Consider the following 13,185-nt stretch of genomic DNA (forward strand, 5'->3'; position numbering starts at 1 on the left):
TTTTCATCCGGGGGAGTGGGAACTTCATCCGGAGGTCTTTGCCCAATTACTTCGACGTTGGGGCAAACCAGAGATAGATCTCATGGCGTCTCGCCAGAACGCCAAACTTCCTCTCTACGGGTCCAGATCCAGGGATCCGGGAGCGGTTCTGATAGATGCTTTGACAGCACCTTGGAACTTCGGGATGGCTTATGTGTTTCCACCCTTCCCGCTGCTTCCTAGATTGATTGCCAAAATCAAACAGGAGAGAGCATCAGTGATTCTAATAGCGCCTGCATGGCCACGCAGGACTTGGTATGCAGATCTAGTGGACATGTCATCCTGTCCGCCTTGGTCTCTACCTCTAAGACAGGACCTTCTGATACAGGGTCCATTCAAACATCAAAATCTAACTTCTCTGAAGCTGACTGCTTGGAAATTGAACGCTTGATTTTATCAAAACGTGGTTTTTCTGAGTCGGTTATTGATACCCTGATACAGGCTAGGAAGCCTGTTACCAGAAGGATTTACCATAAAATATGGCGTAAATACCTATACTGGTGCGAATCCAAAGGTTACTCCTGGAGTAAGGTTAGGATCGCTAGGATATTGTCCTTTCTACAAGAAGGTTTAGAAAAGGGTTTATCAGCTAGTTCATTAAAGGGACAGATTTCAGCTCTGTCCATCTTGTTACACAGGCGTCTGTCAGAAAATCCAGACGTCCAGGCCTTTTGTCAGGCTTTAGCTAGGATCAAGCCTGTGTTTAAAGCTGTTGCTCCGCCATGGAGTTTAAACTTAGTTCTTAACGTTTTACAGGGTGTTCCGTTTGAACCCCTTCATTCCATTGATATAAAATTGTTATCTTGGAAAGTTCTGTTTTTAATGGCTATTTCCTCGGCTCGAAGAGTCTCTGAGTTATCAGCCTTACATTGTGATTCTCCTTATCTGATTTTTCACTCAGACAAGGTAGTTCTGCGTACTAAACCTGGGTTCTTACCTAAGGTAGTCACTAACAGGAATATCAATCAAGAGATTGTTGTTCCATCCTTGTGTCCAAATCCTTCTTCAAAGAAGGAACGTCTTCTACACAATCTGGATGTAGTTCGTGCCCTCAAGTTCTACTTGCAGGCAACTAAAGATTTTCGCCAAACTTCTTCCCTGTTTGTCGTTTATTCTGGACAGAGGAGAGGTCAAAAAGCTTCTGCTACCTCTCTCTCTTTTTGGCTTCGTAGCATAATACGTTTAGCCTATGAGACTGCTGGACAGCAGCCTCCTGAAAGAATTACAGCTCACTCCACTAGAGCTGTGGCTTCCACTTGGGCCTTTAAGAATGAGGCCTCTGTTGAACAGATTTGCAAGGCTGCAACTTGGTCTTCGCTTCATACTTTTTCCAAATTTTACAAATTTGACACTTTTGCTTCTTCGGAGGCTATTTTTGGGAGAAAGGTTCTTCAGGCAGTGGTTCCTTCTGTATAATGAGCCTGCCTATCCCTCCCGTCATCTGTGTACTTTTGCTTTGGTATTGGTATCCCAGAAGTAATGATGACCCGTGGACTGATCACACATAACAGAAGAAAACATAATTTATGCTTACCTGATAAATTCCTTTCTTCTGTTGTGTGATCAGTCCACGGCCCGCCCTGTTTTAAGGCAGGTAAATATCTTTTAAATTATACTCCAGTCACCACTTCACCCTTGGTTACTCCTTTCTCGTTGATTCTTGGTCGAATGACTGGGACTGACGTAGAGGGGAGGAGCTATATGCAGCTCTGCTGGGTGAATCCTCTTGCATTTCCTGTTGGGGAGGAGTTATATCCCAGAAGTAATGATGACCCGTGGACTGATCACACAACAGAAGAAAGGAATTTATCAGGTAAGCATAAATTATGTTTTTAGGGGGTTTAGATGTTAGTTTATAACTTTATGATGTGGGAGGATTGTGGTTTAGGGGTTAATGGTTTTTTAGGTACTTTGCGAAATGGGGGGATGGTGGTTTAGGGGTTAATAGTTTATTTAGGTACTTTGTGATGTGGGGGGATGGCAGTTTAGGGGTTAATAGTTTATTTAGGTACTTTGCGATGTGGGGGGATGTCGGTTTAGGGGTTGATAGTTTTAATTAGTGTTTGCGATGTGGGTTGATGGCAGTTTAGGGGTTAATACTTTATTTAGGTACTTTGTGATGTGGGGGGATGGCAGTTTAGGGGTTGATGGTTTTAATTAAAGGGACAGTCAAGTCCAAAATAAACTTTCATGTTTTAAATAGATCATGTAACAACTTTCCAATTTACTTTTATCACCAATTTTGCTTTGTATTCTTGGTATTCTTAGTTGAAAGCTAAACCTAGGAAGGCTCATATGATAATTTCTAAGCCCTTAAAGGCCGCCTCTTATCACATGCTTTTTTATTTGCTTTTAACAACAGGGGAGAGCTAGTTCCTGTAAGCCATATAGATAACATTGTGACCACGCTCGTGGCTTGTGGCAGACACTGCACTAATTGGCTGTTAGAAGAGGCTTAGATACAAGTTAATCACAGAGGTAAAAAGTGTATTAATATAACTGTGTTGGTTATGCAAAACTGGGGAATGGGTAATAAAGGGATTATCTATCTTTTTAAACAACAGCAATTCTGGTGTAGACTGTCCCCTTAAGTTTATGGTAGGGTGTTAGTTCTTTTTCCCTTTTTTTTTCTCCATTGACTTCTATGGGGAATGCGAAAATGCGAGGTCGTTTGTGCGAGTAGGGTGTTAGTTTTTTCCGCATTTTTTTTCTCCATTTATTTCTATGGGGGAATATATGCACTCTCACGAGAAAACTCATCTTAGGATTTTTGCGCTTTTCAGGTTACCGCTAGCGCAAAATACATTTTTTGGCAACTTGTAATACCAGCGGACCCCGACAAGCGCAGAAAGCTTAACGCTAGCGATGTTTTCCCCAATGCAAACAATTATTTACTGCACCACTTATAATCTAGCCCTATAGCAGCTAATGAGTCAAATTTTCTCCCAGCTTCCCTAAAAAAAAAAAAAGATTAAATCTAAGCACTATGAAAATGTCAAACATTTAACATACTGTTTAGTTCAGGACAATGTGTTTACATATATCAGATCCTGTTTCTTGCTTCATAAGGGAATGTGATTAAATACATTTTACACAAAATGCAACATCTGGTCGTTCTGACTCACCTGCTGGCAGGACTGACAGATTCTCCTTCTTCCTCCTGTTTGCAGTGGGTATAATGCATACCAACGCTCAGGTGCATACTGCTCATGTTTCTTGGTCAGATCTACTAGTCTGGTAACACAATAAAAACAGTGTGGTTTAGGTCTCAAATTCCTATTTAGAGATTCTCTCCAAATAAATGTGTCATTTTTATGGAACAAATTGCTACATTTTAACCGGATTGTCTGCAAAACAGGCCGCAACATATGGAATTACAGCCATCTCTTATAGACGAGGGGTTAATAAAGCTATTGTAAACACAGAGTTTTTCTTAAATTGCAAATGTTAACTAAATAAACAAGTGCTCTCTTTATTACAGGTATGATCCAGAGGAGAAAGGCTTCCTGACTCATCAAGAATTCCAGCAGAAGCTGGGAGTGAACTTTGCATCCGTTGACAGCGGCCCAAGTAGACGAATTGTAGAAGACAACCACACAAGCCTAGAAAAGCACTACAGCAACCAGGAGAAGATTAGAGAGGAGATGCACGTGTTTCATAAGCACCAAACCAAAACTCTGGATATAAAAGACCTAGAGCAGCAAATAAAGTAAGAACAAGACTAGATCCTGAGAATGAAGGATGAAATGAGTTATGCTTCATGCTCCTCCATACGCAATACAATTACACCACTCACATTCATTATGTGCATTACATGTCATTTTAGCTTTGCATTATCTTAGTTGTTATGACCATGTGACTGTTTCAACAAAACAATGTATGATATGCTGTGATGGAAAATTACTTCTTTCTTTTTCTCTTTTTGCTTTTTTTTCTCTGTCAGATTGTCATTCATTACAAAACTAAGTTATATTTATTCTATAGTGTTTGAGCTGTCTGCAGAAAAAATAGTATTTTAAAATGTATAAAATAGTGTTATTAAAAGCTCACATCTACATCCTACTGGACTGATTTGTAACATAGTATTGTGAAAACATCACACCTACAGCCTAATAAACTGTTTTGTGTTTTTTAGATAAATCCTGTATTGCCTGTAGAAAACCAAATTCATTTGTTTTGTAGGTTTGAAGATGTTTTATTGCAAAGTCTAGGAAATATGGATGTTTGAATGTATGTGTATCTAATAGTTTTGGTCCATATATACAGTAGCATTCATATATTCCATTTACTATATATATTTTTCCTGCTTACAGTTTTGTTCTTGTTATAAAAAAAAACAGTATTTTAGGCCTACTTTAGGGAGTACTTGCTGAATGTAAAGTTTAATGAAAAAGTGCTCGGTATCTAAAAATACTCTTTAAAACAGGGGCACTTTAATTTATTAAACTTTACACTGACGTTTCTTTTTTAAAATAGTTACCTTTTCTTTATGGAAAACAGACCGGCGATTCTCCACCCACTTCTCCTGCTGTAGTTAGCACAGCAATTACGAATCCGGGTTCCTCCAATCGTTGCGTTGCCTCACGAGCTGGATGCTAAAGGGGGCACGCAACGATTGGAGGAAGCTGGATACGTCATTGCTGTGCTAACTACAGCAGGAGCTGCGGGCGGAGCATCGCCGGTCTGTTTTCCATAAAGAAAGCTAAGTATTTTAAAAAAAAAGCTTCAATGTAAAGTTTAATGAATGAAAGTGCCCCTGTTATTAAGAGTATTTTTTAGATACCCAGCACTTATTCAAGCAGCAGATGCTGCAATCTACCCCCAAAGTTTCCGGTCCGTCTAAAACTTAAGTTAAGAAGCAGCGGTCGTAAGACCACTGCTCCTTAACTCGTCTCCCACCTCTGAGGTGGCGGACAGCAATCATCCTGATCAGATACAATCGGGATGATTGACACCTCCTGCTAGCGGCCGAATGGGTGTGAATGTGTAGGGGGCGGCATTGCACAAGCATTTCACCAGAAATGCTTGGGCTATGATAAATGGCGACAGCGTATGCTGTCGGCATTTATCGATGTCGGGCGGACATGATCCGTCGGACATTTGATAAATCTACCCCTATGTCTTTGTTTTGCATAAAAAAGTGTGCATGGAGATTATTTTCATAAAGAGTTTGTTTTGAACATTTCAGCTGCATCTGAAATAGAGCAAACAGTCAATGGTAATTTTTTTCGGATACATAATGGAATAGATAAAGCAACATCATTTTGCAGAACATCTAACTCACAGTGATTTGTTGACTGGTTGCCAATTTCAGCCCCATAGATTACATCCCCTTAAATGCAATTTATTTTCTTTCATGTAAGTGGCAAGAGTCCATGAGCTAGTGACGTATGGGATATACATTCCTACCAGGAGGGGGCAAAGTTTCCCAAACCTCAAAATGCCTATAAATACAACTCCCACCTCACTCATACCTTAGTTTTACAAACCTTGCCTCTCATGGAGGTGGTGTAGCAAGATATGCTTGATTTTCTTCTGTGATAGGCGCTTTTAAGCATATTGAATCCCAGTTCCTCTCAAAGTACAATGTTTGTCTGAGGGATGTGAAGGGAGTATTGCCTGATGATACCATGTTTTCACCTATGGGAAATCTATTCTAAGGCTCTCGGTAAATCAGTTGCAGGGATTCATCTGCTGCCTCGCTTTACAGAGCTCATTCAGTAGGTAGTTATCCGACTGGCTAGTTGATTTGTGTTACCAACATTCTCAGTTCAAGCCTACTCAATCTCCATTTGAACCAATTTTTTTTATAACTTAATAGATGCTTTTGCATAGTCTTATTTTACTTGTTTTTGCACTCAGTCTTTAAGCAAGGAGGAAGATGCTGCATGCAAGGGTTATTGGAATAAGACTCATATGTACCCAGGATATGTTCATGAAATAAAAAAGTGTTATGTAGTAGATACCGTCCCTGTATGGAATTTGGCCACTATGTCCCTTGGGTGGCACAAAAAAACAATTTGATTGCTCTAAAATCTTATTAAGAGGCACCAAAATAAAACAAAAAAGTTCAATATATAATGGTCTAGATTATGAGTGGAGCGCAAAAACTCAGTAATACCAGGGCACGCAAATGTGCGCTGGTATTACAAGTTAAGCTCAATGCGAACTCGACCTCGCGTTCGCATTGCCCAAAAGACTTGTGCTCACAAGAACACGCTTCCATAGGCTCCAATGGGAGCCTCGTTCTCATGCCGTAAGACACGGCAATAAGAACCTAGTGCAGCGCAGGGGGTAAGTTGCGCATCGTTGGGCAGCAAATTTAAAACATATATGTACATGAATGTAAACATATACAGTATATTTATGTGTTTATATGTGTATATGCACCTACTAAAACATATATGTACATGAATATAAACATATACAGTATATTTATGTGTTTATATGTGTATATGCCCCTACTAAAACATATATGTACATGAATATAAACATATACAGTATATTTATGTGTTTATATGTGTATATGCACCTACTAAAACATATATGTACATGAATATAAACATATACAGTATATTTATGTGTTTATATGTGTATATGCACCTACTAAAACATATATGTACATGAATATAAACATATACAGTATATTTATGTGTTTATATGTGTATATGCACCTACTAAAACATATATGTACATGAATATAAACATATACAGTATATTTATGTGTTTATATGTGTATATGCACCTACTAAAACATATATGTACATGAATATAAACATATACAGTATATTTATGTGTTTATATGTGTATATGCACCTACTAAAACATATATGTACATGAATATAAACATATACAGTATATTTATGTGTTTATATGTGTATATGCACCTACTAAAACATATATGTACATGAATATAAACATATACAGTATATTTATGTGTTTATATGTGTATATGCACCTACTAAAACATATATGTACATGAATATAAACATATACAGTATATTTATGTGTTTATATGTGTATATGCACCTACTAAAACATATATGTACATGAATATAAACATATACAGTATATGTATGTGTTTATATGTGTATATGCACCTACTAAAGCATATATGTACATGAATATAAACATATACAGTATATGTATGTGTTTATATGTGTATATGCACCTACTAAAACATATATGTACATGAATATAAACATATACAGTATATGTATGTGTTTATATGTGTATATGCACCTACTAAAACATATATGTACATGAATATAAACATATACAGTATATGTATGTGTTTATATGTGTATATGCACCTACTAAAACATATATGTACATGAATATAAACATATACAGTATATTTATGTGTTTATATGTGTATATGCACCTACTAAAACATATATGTACATGAATATAAACATATACAGTATATTTATGTGTTTATATGTGTATATGCACCTACTAAAACATATATGTACATGAATATAAACATATACAGTATATTTATGTGTTTATATGTGTATATGCACCTACTAAAACATATATGTACATGAATATAAACATATACAGTATATTTATGTGTTTACATGTGTATATGCACCTACTAAAACATATATGTACATGAATATAAACATATACAGTATATTTATGTGTTTACATGTGTATATGCACCTACTAAAACATATATGTACATGAATATAAACATATACAGTATATTTATGTGTTTACATGTGTATATGCACCTACTAAAACATATATGTACATGAATATAAACATATACAGTATATGTATGTGTTTATATGTGTATATGCACCTACTAAACACCCCACTCCAACCACTTTAACCCCTTATAATTGCTTCATGCAGTTTTGTTTTCAAAAAAATAAAGATGCTCATATTATTTATTTTAAGAAATGAACTGTCCACTTTATTTTGGGGGCAATTATTGGGGCACATTTTTTTAATTAACCAGAGGTCTGACCTCTGGTTATTTGCACTAAGCGCAAAGTACTCGCCAGAGCCAATTATAATGGCTAGTTATTTAATGTGCCCCTTAATGTAAATTTACCCGTTTGCGGGCGCATGTTAAATCCGCTCCACTTGTAATCTAGCCCAATATATTTACAAAAAGAAAATTGAAAGAAAACTCCAGGGATTTCACCTTGGCAATATCTGGTTGTGCTGACATTAGTATTCGTAAACCACCCAGTTACATTATAAAGGGACATGAAACTGCAAATTGTTATTTCATTAATAAGAGAGAAGGTAAAGCAATAGGGAACGTTCCATTTTATTTATATTATCAAATGTGCTTAGTTCTCTGGGTATCTTTTGTTACAAGCAGGTAGGTATGCTCAGGAGCACAGTTTTGCAAGGTTACTTTTAACAATGTTATACGTTTTCAAGAACACCAGCTGGCAGCGGTGTAATGCAATGTAGTGCTCCAGGCGTGCACTCTTCCTACCTAAGTATGCTCTTCAACAAAAAATACTGCGAGAACGAAGCAAATTTAATAATGGAAGTAAATTAGAAATCTTTTTTTTTTATTGTATGCTTTATCCAAATCATGGAAGAAAAAATATGGGTTTCATGTTCCTTTACGTGTGAATCAGTAGTACAGCTCAAAATCTGTCATGTTAGAATAATTAGAAGCTTGTGTAATATATTTCCTATTTATCTTGTGTGTGCAGTGTCCATTGAGTCCAGTGCTCAGATTTCCTTTGGCTGCTTTCCCAGATTTATCTTGATGCCTTGGAAGGATGAGATGATTCTTCTATTATGTTATTTAATACAATTTCAGTTCAAATCTAATATGTGTATATAAGAATCCCATGGGGTCATTGTAGTAATTCTGATCTAGGTTACTGCAAGTTCACTTGCTACTGTGTGTGAATCCAGATTCAAAAAATACTAAAACGGAAGAAATAACTTCATTTTCAGTACTGCACCGTGGTCATAATTATTTGTCAATTTGATTATACTAGTCCGGTGGTTTGTGGAAGATCGATTCTAAGGGTGTATCTAAAATATTGGGGGAAACTAATTTTCTTTGCTATTAATACTATATTAATTAATATGATTAATTATGTAAAAATAACAAGGAAAAGAAAAAAATATCAAAAATAATAATACAGTAATTAAAAAGTTATAAGGGCTCAAAGATATATGAGATAAGGTGTTAGAGAAAAAGCTGCAAAGGGCTTTAATATATATATATATACAGTATATATATATATATATACATATCCGTTTAGCAAAGATGTGCACTCTCACTTATATGCAACAACCAGGGTGCTAGTGAAATTAGATACAAAATCAGAAACAGACCTTGCACTCGCTGGATTTTTTAACAAACTTTTTTACAAAAATAGTGACGTTTCGGGGACAGTGTATCCCCTTCCTCAGACAGTGAATGCTTCAAACTTAATTGAATTTATACAAACAAATAAATAACCCCTCCCCCCAATTAGCAAAAAAAAACGCCAAAAGTGTTGCTATGGTGACCATATGTCACAAAGTGAACATCGTATATACATTGTAATATAAGCAATCAAAGCTATGACAGTGAAGATGATCAAATTAAAAGACCTGTAGTAAAATGAACATGGTAAACAACTTAACATTTCAAGTACTGGTATTCTTAACAAATCCCTAGTGTCCGTTATTGTCCGGGGAGCCATCCAATATTGGAAGCCTTATATGTTGTAGCCTAGGTGGTCAGGCATAAAATACACACTCAAAACCTACCAAAATTGGAAAACAAAGTTCTAATGTAGATCGCCGTGTCCCACGCCACCGCAACACGCCCGCACTAGGTAGAACAGACAAACCCGGAAGTGCATCGGCCGATCACGTGTCTGGCCATGCACCAATCACTCGGGTTGCGGTTGGGGTTGTCATGGCAATGGGTCACAACGATCCAAATAGCAACAAAGAAGCATATCGGACAAATCAGCTACTAGGCATAACATTGTAATAGTACACATCAATAGATACTTGTAATAAGTGCTGCTACAATGGCTATACCACTGCCGTAAATATAACCAGTAAATCATATATATAGAGCCATCTTGCCGTATTCTGATGGGGGTATAATAATATCATACATTCTCCCTAGAGCGCATCTATATCATAGTGGACGCTGCTACAGGGACTATATCACTAATGTGCATTCACTATCCAATATGCACAGTGTACCATGATGGAGAATATGTACAAATTTATACACGGTAATATCACCCATTAAAGAAGGTGAACTGGGATGGCATGACCAATGAGAGAGTACCAAACGCCCCAAAGAAAAGAACCAAAATAAACCCCACCAATACCTAAATACAAGGAAACCGAATAAAAATTGGGAAAAAGGGAAAAGAGTGTTAGTGAAAAAAAGAATGTTAGTGAAAAAAAGGGAAGGGGAGAAACAGACGAATAAAAATAAACTGTAAAGATAAATAAATATAAAAATAAAATTAAAATAAAATTAAAATAAAAATAAATATAAGAAAATAAAAGTAAATATAAATATAAAAAATAATAATAATAATAATAAAAAAAAAAAAAATATATAAAAATAAAAATAAAATAACATAGAAAAAAATAATAAATAATAAATAAATAAAAATAAAATGAGAATAGAGTGTGGACTCTCAAGTAGAAAAAATCTGGATAACATGGACTCCCATGGTAAATAGGCAGATCTCCCTAAGAGCTGGGTCTAATTTACAAGAAACAATGCCAGTCAAACATAGTATTAAGTCCATGTGGTTGCAGGGTATTCAAACGAAAAATCCATTTGGCCTCAACTTGCAGGAGAAGTGTATCCCTATCACCACCCCGCCTTAATGGGGGGACATGATCAATTAAGGTGAATCTCAGATCATGGAGTCCATGGCCTTTCTCCACAAAGTGCCGGGCCACAGGTTGGTCACTAGAGCCCTTCTTAAGGGCCGTTCTGATGGATGATCTGTGGTTAGCGAACCTGGTCCGGGCATCGTCAGTTGTTTTTCCCACATAGAACCGCCCACAGCTGCAGTTTAATAGATATACCACATGAGAGGTGGTGCACGTTAGCACATGCCTAATCTTGAACCTCTGATTGCGATGGGGATGTCCAAACGTTGGTCCTGGAATCATGGCATTACAGGTGGTACATCCCACACACCTATAGCATCCTGGTTTCTTTCTCTGTGTCAGCCATGTCTCAGGGTTATAGCAATGTGTGGGGTCCGTGAGCATCAACAGATCTTTTAAATTTTTGTCACGTTTATAACCCACTCTCGGAGGTTGCCACTTGTTAAATGGAAGAGAGGGGTCACCTTGTACGATGTGCCAGTGTTCTCTTAGTGTTATGCCTAAGGCTCTAGTCGAAGGACTGTATACCGTAGTAAAGGTCATCCGCTGATCGTCTTTAGGATCGGTTCGGGTAGACATAGTGGTATCGCTTTCCACTCCCATTCTACTTTGTTTAACAAGGTGCGGATTATATCCTCGTTGTACAAATCGTTGCTGCATCTCATCCAGTTGCTGGTGTCTTCTGGTCTCATCACTATTATTTCTTGCGGCCCGCTGTAGTTGGGCTTTCGGAATAGCCCTGAGAAGTGCAGTATTGCTATAACCCTGAGACATGGCTGACACAGAGAAAGAAACCAGGATGCTATAGGTGTGTGGGATGTACCACCTGTAATGCCATGATTCCAGGACCAACGTTTGGACATCCCCATCGCAATCAGAGGTTCAAGATTAGGCATGTGCTAACGTGCACCACCTCTCATGTGGTATATCTATTAAACTGCAGCTGTGGGCGGTTCTATGTGGGAAAAACAACTGACGATGCCCGGACCAGGTTCGCTAACCACAGATCATCCATCAGAACAGCCCTTAAGAAGGGCTCTAGTGACCAACCTGTGGCCCGGCACTTTGTGGAGAAAGGCCATGGACTCCATGATCTGAGACTCACCTTAATTGATCATGTCCCCCCATTAAGGCGGGGTGGTGATAGGGATACACTTCTCCTGCAAGTTGAGGCCAAATGGATTTTTCGTTTGAATACCCTGCAACCACATGGACTTAATACTATGTTTGACTGGCATTGTTTCTTGTAAATTAGACCCAGCTCTTAGGGAGATCTGCCTATTTACCATGGGAGTCCATGTTATCCAGATTTTTTCTACTTGAGAGTCCACACTCTATTCTCATTTTATTTTTATTTATTTATTATTTATTATTTTTTTCTATGTTATTTTATTTTTATTTTTATATATTTTTTTTATTTTTTATTATTATTATTATTTTTTATATTTATATTTACTTTTATTTTCTTATATTTATTTTTATTTTAATTTTATTTTAATTTTATTTTTATATTTATTTATCTTTACAGTTTATTTTTATTCGTCTGTTTCTCCCCTTCCCTTTTTTTCACTAACATTCTTTTTTTCACTAACACTCTTTTCCCTTTTTCCCAATTTTTATTCGGTTTCCTTGTATTTAGGTATTGGTGGGGTTTATTTTGGTTCTTTTCTTGGGGGCGTTTGGTACTCTCTCATTGGTCATGCCATCCCAGTTCACCTTCTTTAATGGGTGATATTACCGTGTATAAATTTGTACATTTTCTCCATCATGGTACACTGTGCATATTGGATAGTGAATGCACATTAGTGATATAGTCCCTGTAGCAGCGTCCACTATGATATAGATGCGCTCTAGGGAGAATGTATGATATTATTATACCCCCATCAGAATACGGCAAGATGGCTCTATATATATGATTTACTGGTTATATTTACGGCAGTGGTATAGCCATTGTAGCAGCACTTATTACAAGTATCTATTGATGTGTACTATTACAATGTTATGCCTAGTAGCTGATTTGTCCGATATGCTTCTTTGTTGCTATTTGGATCGTTGTGACCCATTGCCATGACAACCCCAACCGCAACCCGAGTGATTGGTGCATGGCCAGACACGTGATCGGCCGATGCACTTCCGGGTTTGTCTGTTCTACCTAGTGCGGGCGTGTTGCGGTGGCGTGGGACACGGCGATCTACATTAGAACTTTGTTTTCCCATCTTGGTAGGTTTTGAGTGTGTATTTTATGCCTGACCACCTAGGCTACAACATATAAGGCATCCAATATTGGCTGGCTCCCCA

At 37.3% G+C, this 13,185-nt stretch overlaps 1 protein-coding gene across 1 annotated transcript in view; it reads left to right on the forward strand.

The window, feature by feature from the left end:
• Positions 1–13,185, forward strand: part of EFCAB6 (EF-hand calcium binding domain 6) — a 423,875-nt gene that overhangs the window by 364,014 nt on the left and 46,676 nt on the right. Inside the window, exon 21 of the mRNA XM_053719700.1 lies at positions 3,521–3,748. Coding sequence (XP_053575675.1) covers positions 3,521–3,748 — 228 coding nt within the window. The remainder of the gene's footprint in view (positions 1–3,520; positions 3,749–13,185) is intronic.

This window comes from Bombina bombina, chromosome 6 (genome assembly GCF_027579735.1).
Source record: "Bombina bombina isolate aBomBom1 chromosome 6, aBomBom1.pri, whole genome shotgun sequence".
Taxonomy (NCBI): domain Eukaryota; kingdom Metazoa; phylum Chordata; class Amphibia; order Anura; family Bombinatoridae; genus Bombina; species Bombina bombina.